Source organism: Aythya marila, assembly GCF_965140915.1.
Source record: "Aythya marila genome assembly, chromosome: 2".
Lineage (NCBI taxonomy): Eukaryota > Metazoa > Chordata > Aves > Anseriformes > Anatidae > Aythya > Aythya marila.
In genome coordinates this window covers 91,492,349-91,510,665 of record NC_139043.1, presented here as the reverse complement: position 1 = coordinate 91,510,665, position 18,317 = coordinate 91,492,349, and the positions used below count along the sequence as shown (strand labels likewise).

Below are 18,317 nucleotides of genomic sequence, written 5' to 3'. Positions count from 1 at the left end.
AGACCACTAACATTTTTAAACTTGCATAATTTAAAAGCTGTTCAGTGATTGCTTTAATGTGTTTGAAAATTGTGTTAGCCTACATGATGACATTGCAGCAAATTAAGGAAAAATACAGCCCAAAATATTTCAAAAAAAAATCTTAAAAAGAAAAAAAACAAAACCATGTTTCTGCAATGGATGTTCTTACATTAAAAGAAGAAAAAATGCTAAAGAAGGTAGAACACCGTGTACTGGTTGTGCTCGGTGCAGTGGTCCTTGCTGGTGACAGGTAGGGAAGACCTTATGTTGGATGATTAGCCTACCCACCCTGCTGGGAAAGAAGGTATATGTTAGCATCTATCAGTAAAATCGTGGTGTCCCTGCTTTCTGTCTTTCTGTCTAACTTGTCTCAAGTAGAGATGGTCAGACAACCTTAAGGAATCAGTGCAATACAGTATTGCTCACTGTGATGGAAGCTACTCTGTTTTATTTTACTTTGCAGTAAGCTTCACTGGCTGCTTCACTATTTTAGTTGCCTGAATGTAGATATTTAGTGCTGTTTGAGTGCCCTGCCTTACCTCCTGCTGCTGGTCCACCAGGATGCAGATCTTCTTTGCAGCTTGTGTCATATCTGCTGGCCCGGGGCAGACATCTCAGATGTAATCCAAGGGAGCCGAATCAAATCACTCTTCTCATGTCTCAGATGAAAGCAGAGCAGGCAGGCTCTGAACTGATCTAAGTTGCTTGCAGTCCTTGAACAATCCCTTCAGACTCTATCAAACACTGGTGGGAGAGGGTCCGCACAGGTCGCCAGCTTAAATGCTAATGAGAATAGAAATTTTTATTTTCTTCTGCACTTATCTCCAGTATTAACAGCAAAACAGCTCTGATTACTTCATGATCAACTGTGACTCTCTGTCCAAGGCAGGGTACACAGTTATTTGGTTGTTGCAACTTTATTTATTGGAGCAAACGTTCGGTGCAGTAAGTTGAAATGTGGGGAGAAAGTAGGGCACTAGACTGTGTACTAGGGATATCCATGAGAGAAAAGGAACTTACTGCTGGGCACATTTAGGTATTATTCTTTTTACAACAGTAGACACCCAGAGGAAGGGGGAAAATGGACTCAACTCCTATAGTTGTGTGCTGAATCTCAGAGTGGAGCGTGGGGTTACTTGCCAGTATTTTGGACCTGCCAGAGGTGTTTTAAATGGAAGGTGCTGATTATTTCCAAATATCTGTTGCCTCGTTAGCTGAGCTTTCCCCATAGTGCCTATGAGCATGTAAGAATTATCCAAAGCTCTGATTAAACAAGAAAGTTTTGTTTTGTTCATAAAAACTCATGTCTTCAGCAAAGGGTAAGCATACACCTAAACTGTCTCCTGAATAAAACTACTGTCCTACAGTGGAAGCAAAGAAATTGAATGTTGTTATTGGGAGCCATAAATCACTTTATTTAGGCTCTTTCTGTGTTTTTCTGATCTTTTTGTTTATTCTGTTTGTTGTGTCTTGCAAATCCTGTAATGATCTGTTGGATCCATGGGAGGACATATTACTGATTAGTGATCTTCTGTTTTGGAAAGGAGATTTGTTACCAGGAAATTCTTGCAGCTCTTAGATGATCACCAGCTGTTCAAAATGCATTTTGAAATCTAATTATACAGGATAACCAAACAACAGTGGCATCTCTGAAGGATAATTTCCAGCAAGGACAAAAGTCTGCACTCCAGCTGATATTGCAGTCTTTGGCCTATGAGTATTCTCCTAAAAGACAGAGCAGAGGTTCACATCCTTTATGTGCTAATGGTTTGAGGAGCTTGGACAACACATTTTCAGATGACGCTATCAGACCTAAGGATTCTAATTTTGACTGACATTTTTTTTCCACACTCACTTCAAAAACAACCAAAAAGTGTTATAAATCAAGTAGGTAGATAAAATACATATCTACTCTATTTTTTTCCATTATTTTCTGTTTGTTATATAGTTGATAGCTCACATAGTTGATAGTGGCCAAAATATTTAGAGGGACTAGTTCAGCTGTAATGCTTTCAGTGTCCACTTTCAGGACATTTTGAGTGCCTGCCCTCAGCTTCCTCTAGTCGGGCCCTAGGTGTCAATCTGTTGCTGAGGGCTCTTCCAAAGCCTGGAAAAGTTTATAAGAATGGGATTTTGTGGGATCTGTGGGGTTTTGGACAGAGCTAAACAAAATTGTGATTTTTAATTAATCCAATCACTGTTTCAAGCCGTGCTTTCTTCAGAGTATCAGGCTGTGCCTGACATACCTTTCTCTCAAGACCTTTTGCTAAAGCTTTTTGCCAGTTAATTCATTTGAGCTGTGCTAAGCTTCTCTAGAAGAATTCAGCAAAGTTCACCTGTGGTGAACTTTTCTCCATATTCAGCTACGATTAGAAAGCATACACGAGTTGAAACAGTGTGTTTAAATGCCCAGCTTTATGTTAAAATAATGGTATTAATATTTTAATGTTCTGAAGGAGAAAGCAGTTATTAATATCACCCAAAGGCATTACTAAAATTGTTCCCTTTTTTGATTTCAAAATTACCATCTGTGTAGCATCAGTAACATCTGTTCTTTTCACCAGAAAAATGCCCATAAAGGCAAGGACAATATGCCTGTATAGGCTATTGGAAATAAAGAGCATTATAGAAGCAGTGGAAGGACAGATAGCAAAGACAACCACGTGTTTTGTTGCAAGGGGATTTGGAAAAACTGTTATGCACTTGCTAAACGAGAAATCTCAGCAGTGGATGTTTTCTCAGATAGATTCATTGATAAAGAGGTTTTAGTTTTATGAAAAATGTGAAAGTTTATTCAGAATTCTGAATTTCACATTTTCCTTGCTTTCTGTTTGTTTGGTTTTGCCCTAATTCATAAAACTCACATGCAAGCCTCATGTTTTGTGAATTAAAAGAAAATTGTTGAGGGGAGTGGTCCTAAAAATGGCTGAGTGTAAAACTGAAAACAGCTTTCAGAGGGTTTCAGTGATTGTTTGCTGTATTCTCATGGTTCTGTTAAATCAAAGTGTATGATAATATGCAACAAATTATAGTAACTCCATTCTATTCTGTCAGTTGTTTCCAGTGAGATCTTTATCTTTGACTTTCAATTAAGGTTTCTGTTATAACAGCTGACAGTGGCTTCCACAAGCTTTCCTGATTTCAAGGAAGTTCATTAGTGGTTTCTTTTCCCTCTCTTTTCTTTTCAGCATGAATGTGTCATGCAGCCAACATTTTCTAAACCTTTGCATCCCCTCCTGCTGCTTTTCCAGGTTACAGAATGGCCGGTAGGAAACCAGGGCTTGCTGTATGACCGTAACTGGATGGTTGTAAATCAGAATGGAGTTTGCTTGACTCAGAAACAGGAGCCAAGGCTATGTCTTGTAAATCCCTCAATTGATCTGAAGCAAAAGATTATGGTCATTCGGGCAGAAGGTAAGTAAACAACATCCTTTTTCCCCCTTCGTTACTGGTGTCAAACTTACACACAGAGTCTACCTATATGCAGGGACCGAAATACTGAATGCTGTATATGCGTGCTCACTTAAGGGACAAATTCTGCTACCAAATGTAGGCCAAAAAAAAGCCGAGGCTGTAATAGCCCTGGGTAGTTTCTAGTGTATTGCTGGGACAAGCAGAAAGTAGATAGCGACTCCATATGTGCTCCATAAAGCGGATACTCCAGAAAGGAACTGTGAATTGATAAATGTGGAAATTTACTGACTAATCTGTCCCTCCACATCATAAAAGGGAGTCCGTCAGCCTGAAGGGACTGTTACTGCTGTGAAGGTGAAGGATTAGGAGTCTAACATCAAACACCCTGGCCAAAGACCTTCCCATTTTGCAGCTGTCCTCCTTCCAGCAGCTGTGTAGAGGGGTGGAGTCTTCAGTGGGAATTAATATGAATTAAGATAAGGACCAAACTTTATTTATTTAGCTCAGTTAAATACTTGCACTAGCAGGCAGAAAAAAAGCATGATGTTTGGGCTTCTTTGGATTCATCAAAACACTTTTTAGTCTCTGCTGAGGGGAGAAAAAAAAAAGAGAGAGAGAAAACCGTATGGAAAGCATTATGGAAAGCCCTTTGCTACTTGGGGGTAGGAATTATTTATTTTCCTAACAGTGCTTTTAGCACTAAACGGTGGAATAGGTTTGTATTCCACAAAAGTCATTACTAATGCCAAGTTTGCATGTGGCTGAATGGCATTTATCACTTCCCTGCGGTCTAACATTTACTCACCCTGTATGTCTTAACCGTCAATAATACATGTGCTCACATTTTCCACAGCTAGAGCAAAACAAGGGAAGTTATATTCCAATTTTTCACCCCCTAATTAGAACTCTATATGGGTGCTTCTGTAACTACAGCTGCTTTTCTGTTTATACAGTACAGTTGTTGTCCCCTTCAACTGTCTGAATACCCACTATAAAATCAAGTCTGACCAGTTGATTTCTTTTGTCTGTCAGGTTGGCCAAATGTAAATTTGGGTATTTCCACTAGTCTTTTGAATACTTTTTGCATGTTTCAAATCCAAAGCACAATCTTGTCTACTCCTAGGAATTCCAGTCTGGGTCACTGTCCCAAAGCCTGCTATTTTCTGCTCTTCCCTCTATATTATTTTTTGAAAAGGTATTGTCAATTCATTTCAATTTGATGTGGAGCACATTGCACATTTGTGTAGTACAGTTGCATATGCAACCTTCTCTGACAACTTGTAAATTACCAACTGTTTCAGAAATAATAATTCCTAGAAATTCGCTTCCTTTCCATCTCACTTTTTTTCTGCCAGTACCTCCTGCTTGTAGATACAATGTGGAGTCTTGTCCAAACCTTCTCTATGTATCCTTCACATTTTCAGAAGTTCAGCTCTGCTGGACCTTTAGATTTTTTCATTCCACTCTTGATTATTTTTTTGGGGGTTGGTTTTGTTTTGTTTTTTCCTTACTAGCATCACATTCTGTAAACAAACGCATTATCTCTAGACAAACACGGGTTGGACCTGGTGCTTCGGGACATGGTTTAGTGGATGGCATTGGTAGTAGGGTGATGGTTGGACCAGATGGTCATGGAGGTCCCTTCCTACCTTAATGATTCTGTGATTCTGTGATCTATTGGTATATTTTATTCTGTGTATGATGACTCCAGATAACTGTAAGCCTAGCACATACGGTGGTCTGGGCCCTCTTTTTAGAGTAGTTCTGCTATTTTTTACTCCAGTAGTGTACTTACAACCTCTAGTTTTTTGTTGTTGTTGTTGTTTTGTTTTGTTTTTAAGCTTAGTAGTGAGATAATGTCTCTCATTTACTTGGAGAGACTATTCCAGAGGTTACTGCTCATAAGGTTGCACAGTGATGGGCACACATGAAAAGGCAGGGTAATACTGAGCAGATACATCTGTAGAAGGTTGTTGCAATATTTATTCTGTTCTCTTTCCACTCTCCTGCAGTCTAAACTCATGACTTGTTTGTATATATCAAATTTTTATTATTTTCTTTTATCCCTTCAGATACAGGGGTCATTGCTATATCTCCCACTCAAATCATTTCATGCTAGGCATTGCATCGCAGATGCTCCTGGGCAACGTGCTCCGGGTGTCCCTGCTTGAGCAGAGGGTTTGGACCAGATGACCTCCAGAGGTCCCTGCCAACCTCAGCCAGCCTGTGATGCTGTGACATTTAATTTAATTAGTTGACTCCTTCCTTGAAAGTCTCATGTTAATCACTGCTGGCTGTTCACAAGTCTCCCCAGCCTGTCGGTAGTGTGTTGCTGATGGAGCACGAGAGGCCGAATGCTGAGCACGTAGCTGGAGCAGCGATGGTTGGGGTGAGGAGCAGGAGCCCCCCTTTGAGCCAGGATGGCTGTACTGTGTCTCAGAGAGCCTTCCCTGGCTAAAAGTACCTCAGATTTGTAGCACTTAGCCTGCTGACTACAGCCACCTCCAGGTCTCTTCCAGCTTTATTGCTTTGTGAGTTTCTTTCTCCCAGGGGATTGCTACCACCCCGAGCTGCCTTTCCTCAGCTGTAGCAGTATGCATCTTTCCAAGAGGAGCTTTGATTCCTCCAGCTCCTCCTCTTCTCCCCCTGCCTGCACAGTCCCTGTGCAGGGTTTCCATTTATTTTTCTTTTTTTTCTTTTTTTTCTTTTTTTTTTTTTTCACTTATGTGACTCCACTGTGGTTGTAACCGTGCGTAGATGTTATTGTCCTTGTCTTCATTACATACTTCATTGCATAAATGAGGCAAAAGGTTACGAAGGTGTTGGTATGTGGAAAACACTCGGATCCCTAATTCTAATTTCTCTGTCATTTCCTTTCTTTCAGTCCCATTTCTCTGACCAAACAGAGCCACATTTTTACTATTTCCAGTCTGCTGGGGGGGCACCAGGGTGAGGGCATGGTGATGGGGACACTTCTGGCGGTGAGGAGTGGGTGATAGAGGTGGTGAAGAAAAAAAAAGGGAGGCAGAAACTTCGAGATGCACCTTCACTGCACCTCTTGCTCTGCTGAATGTGAAAACCCATCTGCTTCCTGCTGACCAGGTGGCAGCTACAGCCAAGTTACCTGCCTTCTTTCTGCTCTGAGACTTAAACTACTCTGCTTTCCCTACCAGTTTCTCTGCTATCATCTGTGCTTTTGTCATTGTGAGAGCAAACTGTGGTGATGATCTCCATCTAAGGCGTGTTTTTCTATCTGGAGGTGTCTCTCCAACAGAGAGAGCCTAAGGCAACTGTGCTGCTGGATTAGGTTCCTCTGGTAAGTGCCCAAAGCCAACTCACCCTAGCTGAAGTATGTACCCTTCTGAAGAACACCTTGCTGTTATTACTATTAGATTATGGCAAAGAATTTCTCTGTTCAGCTTCTAAAACATAATGAATCTGTCCCCCTCCAGGCATGCGCATTCCTCTCCCTCTAGAAATGTTCATTAGTGGAAAAATTTGTTTATAGCTATTTGATTTCAATATGGTTTAATATTCCCTGTTCTCTCTGTCCAACAAAATAAATGTGTTGGTGTGATTTAGTGCGACAGTAACTGCTTTAATACCTTTTTGCTGAATCCTGCCCGTGCTGAGACACTACATCAGGTGCTTTCTTCAGCCCCTGTGTGTAGGGTATCTCTGCAGCCTGTCTAACAACCAGCCTTGGATGGTTTGTCTGACAAACCTAGTGGCATGGTCCTGCTCTTGGGTAGCAAGGACAGTCACACTGGGGCTCTAGACAAGGCCAAAACTTCTCAAAGGCTTAGGTAAGGTCTGGCATGCCTGCAAAATTAATTGGCCTGCACCAGACATTCACCTGGCTCGTGACAAAGGGGATAACTGACAGCAGAGGAAGAGGAAGGGCCTGTGTTTGTTTTGCTATTGGCTGTGCCTTACTTTGGTAGAGGGAAGGAGTTTTTAATTTTGAGAAACTGCATTTCTGGATTTTGACAATTATTTTCATAGGCTATGTAGTTAGCAGGCATTACCTTTTCTTTCTGACGTGAAGAATACACCAAATCCTGGCCAGCACAGGACCCACTTCAAGAAAACTGGTATCATTTTAAATAAACTCCCATGCAGAAAAATAACTTCTTTTATCTTGACAGCTTGCCTCCACTGAAGTAGTTAATAGTTAAACTCACAGGAGCTTAGAGAAAGAATCTTTATTTCAAAAAGATGTATTGCTTGAATGAGAATCAAGGAAAATCTTGTTGTCCTGCTCCATCAAATATGTGGGGACATAGATAGCACTGCACTAGTTCCTGAACCACACAAAAGTAAGCCAAATAGAATTTGCATGAGAATACATTTCTGTACAAGACTAATTTCTCTCTTTACATTTTAGCTAGCACTCAGCATTATTCTGGCAAGTTGTGACTTAGTTTGCCACTGCAGACTGAGAAATTTTAAGTGTTGTGAAGGCCCTTTAAAATATTGGAGTAGAAAGATGCTTGCAAAACTGAGCAACTAATTACACTTTATGGAGTTTATTCTGCCTTCAAATGGTCATGTGTTACTGCCAATAAAAATAATGGGAATTATGTGCATACACTAATGAAAGAATGTACATGAATAGTTTATATTTCAGTCTATTGAAATGACAGACCTCTAATTTTTCTCATTGACTGAAAATAGGAGCTATAAAGACAGGAATAATTTTATATATATATTAATACTGCGAGCACATCTGTGAATTTTATTATCAAGCAAATGACCATGGAGAATGCCAGCTCTTACATTTTAGTAACTGGCAACATTCTGCTTTATTTTTTTGCCTTAAGATAGAATAAAATTGTAATTAACAATGTTTAACTGACCTAAACATCACTGTAAAATGTATATTGTTCAATAAAAATGTGATACACTTGCTGGTGTATGAAAGCAGGGCTTTTTAAAGCCTCAAGACTATTTAAAGGAATTTTGTGCATATGCCTTGTTTAGAAATTATTTTTTACAAAAAAAAGTGACAGCTAAGGGCACATATAGTACAAAACTTTCAAAATTTGCTCTTCCAGAAGGAATGATGCTAATGTTCAAATGCTTCAAAGTACAAGAGCATTTGTTCTGGTCTGTAAGATGACAAAATTGGCTTCTTTTTTCAGGTTGTTGCAAGCACCTTCAATGCATTTATTACTTGTATGTTTTACTTTTGCTAAATTAACCCAACTTTTCCTCTGTTTTTGCTTCTGAAGTATACTAACATCACTGGCTAAATAAAGAATGGAAGCCTTTCTGTAGTGAAAACTTGCATGGACCAGAGCTGGTAGTGGGCTATTGCAACTCTGAATTACCTTTCATTCCTTTTCCAACAATAAAAAAATTATTTGATTTCACCATACCACAGAGCTAGTAGAGTTTAGTTCTTGTTTGTAGGACAAGCAAGAAGCAGGAAATAATGAAAGAAATAAATATGTGCTGATATAAAACTGGAGTAGGGGAGATCAGAGTCTTTGTTGGTTTATGTTGCAGTATAATGAAAGAGTTGTATTCATTGCAGCCACACAACCACACTTTGTTCATCATTTAAGATTATTGCTTTCAATTAACAAAAAGCAATACTGTCCAGCTTTTATTTTTCCTTCTAATAAACTACGGCAGCCTTTCCATCCCTTTGGCTCATTCTGTTCAGGATATGAAAATCATGGAAGAAACTAATAACATAGATCGTTGTCAGCGATTCATCATCTGGTTTAAACTTAGAGATAGATACATGAAAACAAAATAGTTCCTCTATTTGTGGTTTCTACACATTTTATATTTACTTAAATTATTATAATTTTATGACACATTATATTTCTTTTCTTGAACAGTCTGTGTGAAATTTTTCTCTTCCATGCCCCCGTCTTTCTGTTCAGTCCATCCCACCACTCCAAAAGAAAAACACAACAGTAATTATCTCATCTCCCAGTTTTCTAGAAGGAGCACAACAGCAATAAACTCATCCTTTTAGCAGAAATCATGGTTGAGGCAGTAGTTTTGTGCCAGTTCCATTCCCTGAGATACATGGAGAATTAATTCACTCAAAGCTGAAATTGTACATGTATATTCCTCAATGTGGCTTGGTTACCAAGGTCATCTGCAGCCTTTGCTTTTTGCATTGTCATTTGGAGCCACCTGCAGGCAGAGAATATAATTCTAGCAAAAAGGAAGGGGATTTTTGTCACACAGTGTTTGGGTGGCTGCTGTGATTATGAACAAGTGCAAAAAATAGGCATTTTAATCATAACTCTGTGATTCTGCAAAAATGTTGATTTTTAACTTTGTTTGCTGTCTGACCATCTAGGCATGGACACAATATCTGTATCGCTAGAAGAAAATACTGGAAAAGAGGCTGTGATCTGCGAGAGTAAAGTCTGTTCGCACAGGTGAGTGAGAGCAGAGGGGAATCCGAGCTCCAAGTCGCCGCAGTGGCACTCAGGACATGATCAGATAGACACTCAGGAGCAAACTACTTTAAAAAGAAGAGAGGGAGGGTGGAAATCAATAAATGTTCAATGATTCAGGGGGCCAGGAAAAGAAAGATTTAGGTAGGTAATTTGGCGTGTGCAGCATGTCTGATAAAAAACAACAAAATAATGATAAAAATAAAAAAGGGGGGTGAGAGGGGGCACTACAAGAGCCTGTGATGACTTGACACTAACTAGAATAAGAGACATCTTTGTTTTACTTGCTCCAAGGCCGCAAAAAGGGAAAGGTGTCCCCAGTTGCTTCCAAATGCCAAGCAGCGGCTTCATCAAGACTCTAGAAATTCAGTTCATTCATTTGCTAGTAATGATGCTGTCAACTTTGCCCGTTTCACGCTGCACTGATTCACATTTGCTAGAACCCACTGAAGTTATAAACGGCTTTCTATATTTACAACCCTTTTTAATTTGTTTTGACCACCCATGTTGATCAGTGTCCCTTTAACAAGCTTGGGAAGATTGGAGGTGACTATGTGAAATAGCATTAACTCTAAATCAAAAGACACAGCACTTCAGTGAAATATAACATTATGAATAAATTAATTTCCTATGAGTGAACTTAAGTGTTTATCCATCATATTTTCTAAGTACTTCCCAGTCTTATTAATTTTTCTGAGTGGCAGTGTATCAAGTGCCTTCCTAAAGTACATTTGCATTATCTACTACATTTCTTTTCACCAGGTCCCTTGGTAAGTCCAACTAAAAGAGACAGATTTATTTATTCTTTTAACCAATTCTTTGTAATGCTTTACATTTGCTTCTCTGAGGGTAATATGAACAAACCAGCAGAACTCCTGGCCATTTTCCCCATGGAGCCATGGAGGAAATGATCTTCTCCTTCTTTTCTACTAGCTATTCAGATGATAAAGAGGATCTTTTCCTCAGAAGTCTATTTTCCTCAGGTAGTGGAATTCACCCAAGAGTCATTTGTTTCAACCATCTGTCCCACTTCCCTTAGTGTTGACTCATCCTTAGCCTCCCCATGGTTAGCCCATCTATTACAGGCCCTGCTCTGAAATAGCCTAGGTTCTCTTTCTCTCCGTGTGTATATAATTTGTTGCCAAATTTGGGGCCAAGAAATGAGAAATAGGAACAAAACAGTGCTTTGCAGTAGCACAGACAGGAGGTGATTTGTGGTCCAGAGTCTCTTCTGCAAAGTGTCTGAGGTGAGCAGAGGGCCCAAAACCTTATAGGCTTTTATTCAAAAGGAAGTGCTACTGAAGGTATTCTGCACATATTAATTCTGCCTCCCATTTCACCAGTTCTGGTGGTGTAAGTGGTTACTCTGAATTTACGCTGAGGTAGCACATGACATAAAATCTACAGTCAGTCACGAGAGAGAGTTTAACTTGACAGCAGCCACAAAAGTTTAGCGAGGCCCCGTTTCCCTTGTGAGGCAGTTCAGCAATGGTAGTATTCATCTCAGCAGGGGCTGTCCATCAGCAGGTGCTGCTCACCTTGGTGAGACAAGGCTTTTTAGGATAACTTCTAACACTGGTCAGATGAAAGTAGAAGCTAGCATTAATATTATTGATATTATAGAAAGCCCTAAATGCTCAGGGTTGGTGCTCTGCTGAAATACGCAGGGACACAGCCTGCTCTTTGACAAGCCACAATATCAAAGGGTCAAGGGAACGACATTGGTGGTAGAATAAGACAAAGGAATAGCTAAAAGCAAGGTGAACTGAACCTGTTGTGGGTGAATGTATGTATTACATCCTTTGGGATCAATATTCAGACTTCAGCTGTCCTTTTTTCTTGTTCTGTAAATTACGTAGCTGGAGGGACCAGCTGTAAGGCACCGAAGCTAAATGGCATTAATAGTGAGATGAGTGGGGAACTCAAGGTGGACAGCAAGTAAAATCTGAGAGGACTATGTCCTCCTTTATAACTTGTCTGGCATGTGCCAAATAAAATGTAATATTGACAGATGTAAAGGAATACTTGACAGAAATAAATACAAACAGAAAATGAACAGAACTGAGCTACAGGAGAAGGACTTTGAAAAAGACCTTGAAGAGACAATGGACCTTGCTCAGAAAATAATCTGACAATAAGGGATGGCAATTTGAAAACCTAGGAGTCCTGAAATACAGAAACACACAGTGATGTTTCATGAAATATTTCGAATGCTGTGCGTCTCCAACTCAGCCGCTGTGACTCAGAAGAGTAAACAAATAAAAAAGATGTCCAAATTTTCATCCTGACTTATACTGTATTAAGCCTTGGCAGGCAGCTAGAGGCAGTTGGCTCAGCAGAAAATTGAAATACCCCTAGCACCTCTGTTAGGTTGGGGAAAACTATATGGGGAATTTTTTTTACCTGTACTGTCACCATGAAGGATTCATGCTTTCTCATCAGCTGCCTTCTCCCTAACACAGTGACCACCACAGACACAAGAAGTGCTCACCTCAGGTTATGTAATCTGATGTGGAGATAAATGTTTTGACTCCTGTTTCATGCCACAGTGCCTGCATCTCATGGTACCAGTGTTTCATTTCAGCTCTAGGACATCACTGACTAGAAGCAGCTTGGTGGGCATCTGTCCAGTCTCAAAGTGGGGAGAGGGATCCCAAGCTGCACCACAATCAAAAGTTAGAACAGCAGCCGAAAACTTATCCCTGTGGAATTATAAAATCTATTGATTTCTCTTTTTCTGGCTTTCTACCTGTAAAATGCAATTGAATGTTTTGTAAAGCCAAGCCACTTCCTCTCTTAATCCTAGGGCTTAGCATCTTTTACCAAGAGGAACTGTTTTCTTGTATCACAGAGCAGAGGGTCACCGTACAAAGCAGCTTCTTTGTAGGAGTAGCAGAGGTGAGCACAGGACTGCTGCTACCTCACTTTCCTTACTACAAGAATCCTGCCTAGATCATTGTGAGAATTTGCATTCCTCTTATCTGTTTATGCCATTTAAAACTTAGATATCAGTCAATTTTCCTTTTGTAGTCAATGAAGAGAGTTAAACATTCCTGGAGTGAGTCATCCCATCCTGAGGTCTAATATAGATGAAAAATACTTATCTCTTTCCATTTTCTTTGAGGGGAACCAGACAACTAACTAAAACCAGAAGCCCAGGTTTTAGTATATTGAAGTTAAGTTTCATCCGGGTTGAGGATGCTAATGGCAAATAGGTCTGATCTATGTCCTTCCTGAAATGAGAGAAAGATGAAAATCCATCTAGTAGAGTTTAGATCCAGGTAAAAAATGGCAAATCTATTGCCAGCCTTGCATAACTCACTAGACAAGTTACTACTAATGGGAACCATCTTTAGGTAGAGAAAAACTGCTGGTTGGGCTCTACTAGTGGAGACTTGTTTTAATGTGAAGTGTCTGTATTAACGTTAACATGAATGAACATCGTTGTATCTGATGGGATCATTAAAATTACATACAGTGTCGCACAGTGGGACAATCTTAAATTCAACTCAGATTAATCCTCCTTGTCTTAGTGAAAAGCACAAACCGGAAAGTAACTTTTTCATAATACTGCATTGTAATGTTATAATACAGACTACCACTTACTGTACTTCAGAGTCAGTGTCTTAAACACTAAAGCTACATAATCCTTTATTCCACAATAATTGTATAATACTAAATTAGATCTCATGAATATTAACTTCAAGACTAACAGAGTAAAGTTGAGGAAATTGGGAAATAAAATTACGCAGAACTTCACGTCTGTTTTATCACTCATCAGACAATACAGATTCAGTATTTTTTATATGCAAAGAAGCAGAAGAAACATCTTTGTAATTTGTCTTCAGTTTTGCAAATTAATGTTTTGGCAATCAAATTTTGTTAAGTCCTTTTTTTTCTCATGATAGGGTAAAAACGTATGACTGTGGAGAAAAAACTGCTGGCTGGTTCTCTATGTTTCTTGGTCGTCCATGTCGCTTGATAAGACAATGTCCAGACAAGAAAAACAGCATGCAACATAACAATACAAAAGGTTAGTTATCATTCCTAAAAAAAAAAAAAAAAAAATGTGGTTCCTCAATTCGTAAATATGGAGTCACAATGAATTTAAAATTACCCTGATAAAGAGTGAAAGAGTCAAGCATTATTGACCTAGTAAGCTTCTAAGGGTTCATTTATACCCAAACTGTGCTTATGTGCTTTTTTACGTTTGGTGAAAATGTACAAATACCTCAGTCTTTTTGTTTTATTTTTATCATAATTACTACGATTTTGCCTGAAAATTCAATGATAATTTTGAAAAATGGTCATGAAAAATCTATAAACAAATAATTTATTTTTATACTAAATTTCATTACAAAAGCAATCAAATTAAAGAACATTGAAAATCCATAGTTATTGCTGTTGTAAATGATTTTACAAAACTGTTAAAATCTCAGCTCCATCCTGTTTTCTGAATGCATTATATAATGATGATTTACAGTTCTGAGGAAATTCTTGGAGTCTTCCCTTAGTGTCTAAGACCAATGAAAAAAAAATTAATGAGAAAGAATAAGGTCAAGGGAAAGATGAGGTGAAATTACTAGTATAATCTTCCTGATTTTTAACAATCATTTTATAATGTTGAATTGATCTTTCTTAGGTCCAACCTGTGCTACAAGCATCTCACTCTCTCTTGTGAATGAAGCACAATACCTCCTGATAAATGTAGCAAGCATTCTGCAGCTGAAAGAACATATTTCTGCAAGGTAAGGTCCTTCTGCCTTCAACAGCCATCTTGGATTCCAGCGTCTTGCCAGAAGATGCCAATGTAATTGTTTATCTAGAAAATGAGACAGACTTTCTGAAAACTTGGGTTAAATGCCTGAATATAACCTGCCTTCCAGTCATCTTTATGAGAACTTAAACAAAATTCTTGTCAATTGACCTGGTGGTAGGAGACTGTCAGGAATCAACCAATTTCTGTTTGTGGGAAGAACACAGATAATAAGTTTTCCTCGACAAAATCTATTAGATGAAAATTGAAGGTCTTCCTACTTACCGAAATATATTTTCCCCATGGAAGGGGTTCAGGTTAGAGCAAACACTCATAACAGAAATATTTTTAAACTATTTGCAGGACTGTGTTTATTTATTTATTTATTTATTTATTTTATTTCGCATTATTAGTACCAAAGTGGGAGATACAGGCAACAAATGAAACATTTGATTGGCACAGAGTTCAAAGATAAGGAACCCAATACTAACTAAATTTTCATAAGCTGATCATGTTGTTCTTTCTTGAACTGAGAACTGGCCTACATTCCATAGAAAATCCTTCCACGGGGCCTCTATCATAGCTGTGCCCCCCACAACCCATATATTCTTTTCTGAGCTCATACTCCCCTTTTCTTGTCTCACCAAACTGTCCTGCCTCTGCTTGGAAACACCTTCTCTTCTTTAGGTCACCCACCAAATATGTTGCCCTGCAATGAAACTCCTGTTTAGAGTTATTCATATATACATATATATAGCTGTAGGAAGATGGGTATATAGCTTTGGGGTTTAAAACCACTGACTGCATTAAGCACTGCTACAGATCAACTTGCATTGCCTGAGGGTTTTCTTTCTTTAGGAAGAAGCAGTTGGGCAATTTCAGCATGTGACAGCAGTATCCTGGGAAAAATGCCTGGCAACAGTTTGAATCTTTCCATCTCTTTCTTTTTTGACTACCTTTTCTCAGTTATAATTAATGCCTTCTTTTGAGGCTTGACTGTCTGGTTTACATCTCCTTGGCCAAACAATGATTGCAGGCATCCCTTACTCACAGTGGGCATTTTCCATGGTGAGATCCAGCAAGAAGCCTGATAGATATGGGATTTGAGTAGAAAGAAAAAGTGAAGGAACCAGATGAAGCAGCAAGTGATGATGAAGGATGACAGGGAACTTTGAAATATACAACGTCAGATGATACACTGTTTTGCACTTAATATCTTCCAGTGTTCCCCCCAATACAACTCAGTTTGTAATTTCTTTTTTCTCAAATAAAACTCCAGATGTGACTGGAGTTGCCATTATGCCTGAGAAGCATCTCACTTCCCACTCTGCAGCACAACTTGGAAAATTACTCCTTATTTTGCCATGCAGTGCTTTCTCTGAGTGCTGAGAAAATTAATTCAGCATCATACAACCATACAGGCATAGAATGGTTTGAGTTGGAAGGGACTGTAAGGTTCATGTGGTTCCAACCCCTCTGCCATGGGCAGGGACACCTCCCACCAGACCAGGTTGCCCAAAGCCCCATCCAGCCTGGCCTTGAACACCTCCAGGGATGGGGCATCCACAGCTTCTGTGGGCAACCTGTGCCAGTGCCCCACTACCCCCAGAGTAAAGAATTTCTTCCTAATATCTAATCTAATATCTAATTTATTATATACTGCATCATTGTTCTGAACTGCTACTGAATCACAGTGTACAAACTTTCAAAATGTTGAACTATGCAATAAACATTGAAGAATCTGCACGTAGTGGTCTTTATTAAATGTCTTTCTTTTTTGGAAAGTATTAGTTATCTTCTTGGCATGTGCATTTAGTTTTATTTAATGGAAAACTGCTAAGATTTATAAGACCCTTTCAATCTTCAGTTGAGTCTTAATAGTTTCTCTTTCTTAGCATCTTCTGTAGTTAGTAGAATTAATCTTCCCCTTTACATATGGGTCTTGAGAGGTGATCTAAAACAGTAACAGCAATTTAATTAAAAATTAGAACGTAACATACTGATAGAGAACTACATGCGTAATGAGACACTCATCTCTGCTGTTGCCATTATAGGCCACCCCCGTGAAAATCCCCGTGGCCTGGCCTCATGCCCAAATGTTCTCAATACAAATACTCCCCTGAAGGTGAAAATAATCATTTTCAGGTTTGCCTGCTAAATATATGGAATGCTTTCTGCATTGCAGGGCCCACTGCTGTGGAAAATCCAAAGTACTCAAGCTAGCTTTGGCAAATGACATTGATTTTCGCAACAGATCCTTGTTGAGATTTGCAGGATGAAGGTGCCTCTATCCAACTGATTGATGTTTTGAGGGAGGGGAAATAATGCGTATTTACTCTGATAAATGCTGCCAAGTAGTTACAAGCAGGGTTGGGGATAGGTGTGGGAGAGCGGAGTTGTTTTGGAGGTGAGTAGGAGTGTGGGCACTGCAGACTTGGAGGAGCAGCAGCAAGGGCTGAAAGTAGAAACTAAAAGTAGTTTTTAGCAGCTGGTTCAGGGCATTTTGAGCCCAGATCCAAGGTTACTGGGGCTTTTGATGCTCCCATTAATACCAGCTTAGGTAGCTGATGCCCACATGTCACGAAATGCAAAGCTCCCTCTGCGCAGCGCCCAAACTCCTTTCAGCCAGGTCTCAGCACAGTACACAGCAAAGGCAGGAAGCAAAACAGTGGAACTGAATTTGTTCATCACTAACTGCTAGTTTCTTCCCTGCCACTTCTAGCATCAGCATAGTCTGCACTTTCCTTTGGCTCCTGTCTACTCCAATCGTGATAAGCATTGCCTCTGCCATGGATTGAGACATGCTTGTGGAATCTCTAGGGAAAACTTGGAGCCCTTCAGCTTCCCACCCCACTTTCAACCCCCAGGCTCCTGGGAGCCTTGTGAACAGTGAAAGCTTGTTGGAGCCAGGGTTGTGTGGTTTGCCTGAAAGTTGATTTATCCTTATGCACATTTGTCTGCTAAAGAAGATCATCCAGACTATTTAAAATAAAATCAAGCCTTTTCTTCACCTAACAGACCTATTCTGCCGAGACTGTTTGATGTGAACAGTTTTCCCTGTGCTTTGATTTTACATGTTTTTCCATATTTTAATTAAAACACAGATTTTAAACTTTTTGTCCTTTGGAAGTTGTTCACGTCCATCATAGCTAATGCAAAATGAATTGTTCTGCCCCACTTCAGAGAACCTCTCTTACGGTTTTTAGGGCTGTCCTTTTTTATGGTACAGGTAGGATTCTCCTTTAGAAGGACAGCAATGATGACATTGATGACAATTCAGAGGTGCAGCCAGTTTTCTGATATTTGTATGCAGTCTGCTCTTCTGTCTCCCTCATGTATGTTCTCAGCACTGACACACTACACCCTGGCAGTTCAAATGCTTGTAAAGAGGTGGAGATATCTCCACGCAGAGATTAATTTTTTTCAAAACACCTGTCATTTGGTGCAATCTGTTGCAACCTAAAGGCAAATAATAATATAAGGAATACATTTCTCTCATAAAATGCCTTACTGGCCTTTTTCACCTTCAGCATCTGTAATTTTTGTCCCTTTTGCTACTGCAGCATATGCAGAATATGCTTGTGCTTGCTTTCTTTTTAGAAGCATTTAACCAGTCAAATTTAAACCAGCTTAGTCAAAAGATCTTTTTATTTGTTACCATTAACCTTGCATATAACTAATAAGGATTTTTTCTCATATGC

General features: G+C 39.4%; 1 protein-coding gene across 5 annotated transcripts in view; it reads left to right on the top strand.

Annotated features, from left to right (window-relative positions):
* MOCOS (molybdenum cofactor sulfurase) overlaps positions 1-18,317 on the top strand; it is a 224,487-nt gene that overhangs the window by 190,496 nt on the left and 15,674 nt on the right. For all 5 annotated transcript variants that reach the window (XM_082752602.1, XM_082752601.1, XM_082752603.1 and 2 more), the window contains 4 exons: positions 3,273-3,435; positions 9,761-9,842; positions 13,769-13,893; positions 14,503-14,608. In XM_082752602.1, coding sequence (XP_082608728.1) covers positions 3,273-3,435; positions 9,761-9,842; positions 13,769-13,893; positions 14,503-14,608 — 476 coding nt within the window. The remainder of the gene's footprint in view (positions 1-3,272; positions 3,436-9,760; positions 9,843-13,768; positions 13,894-14,502; positions 14,609-18,317) is intronic.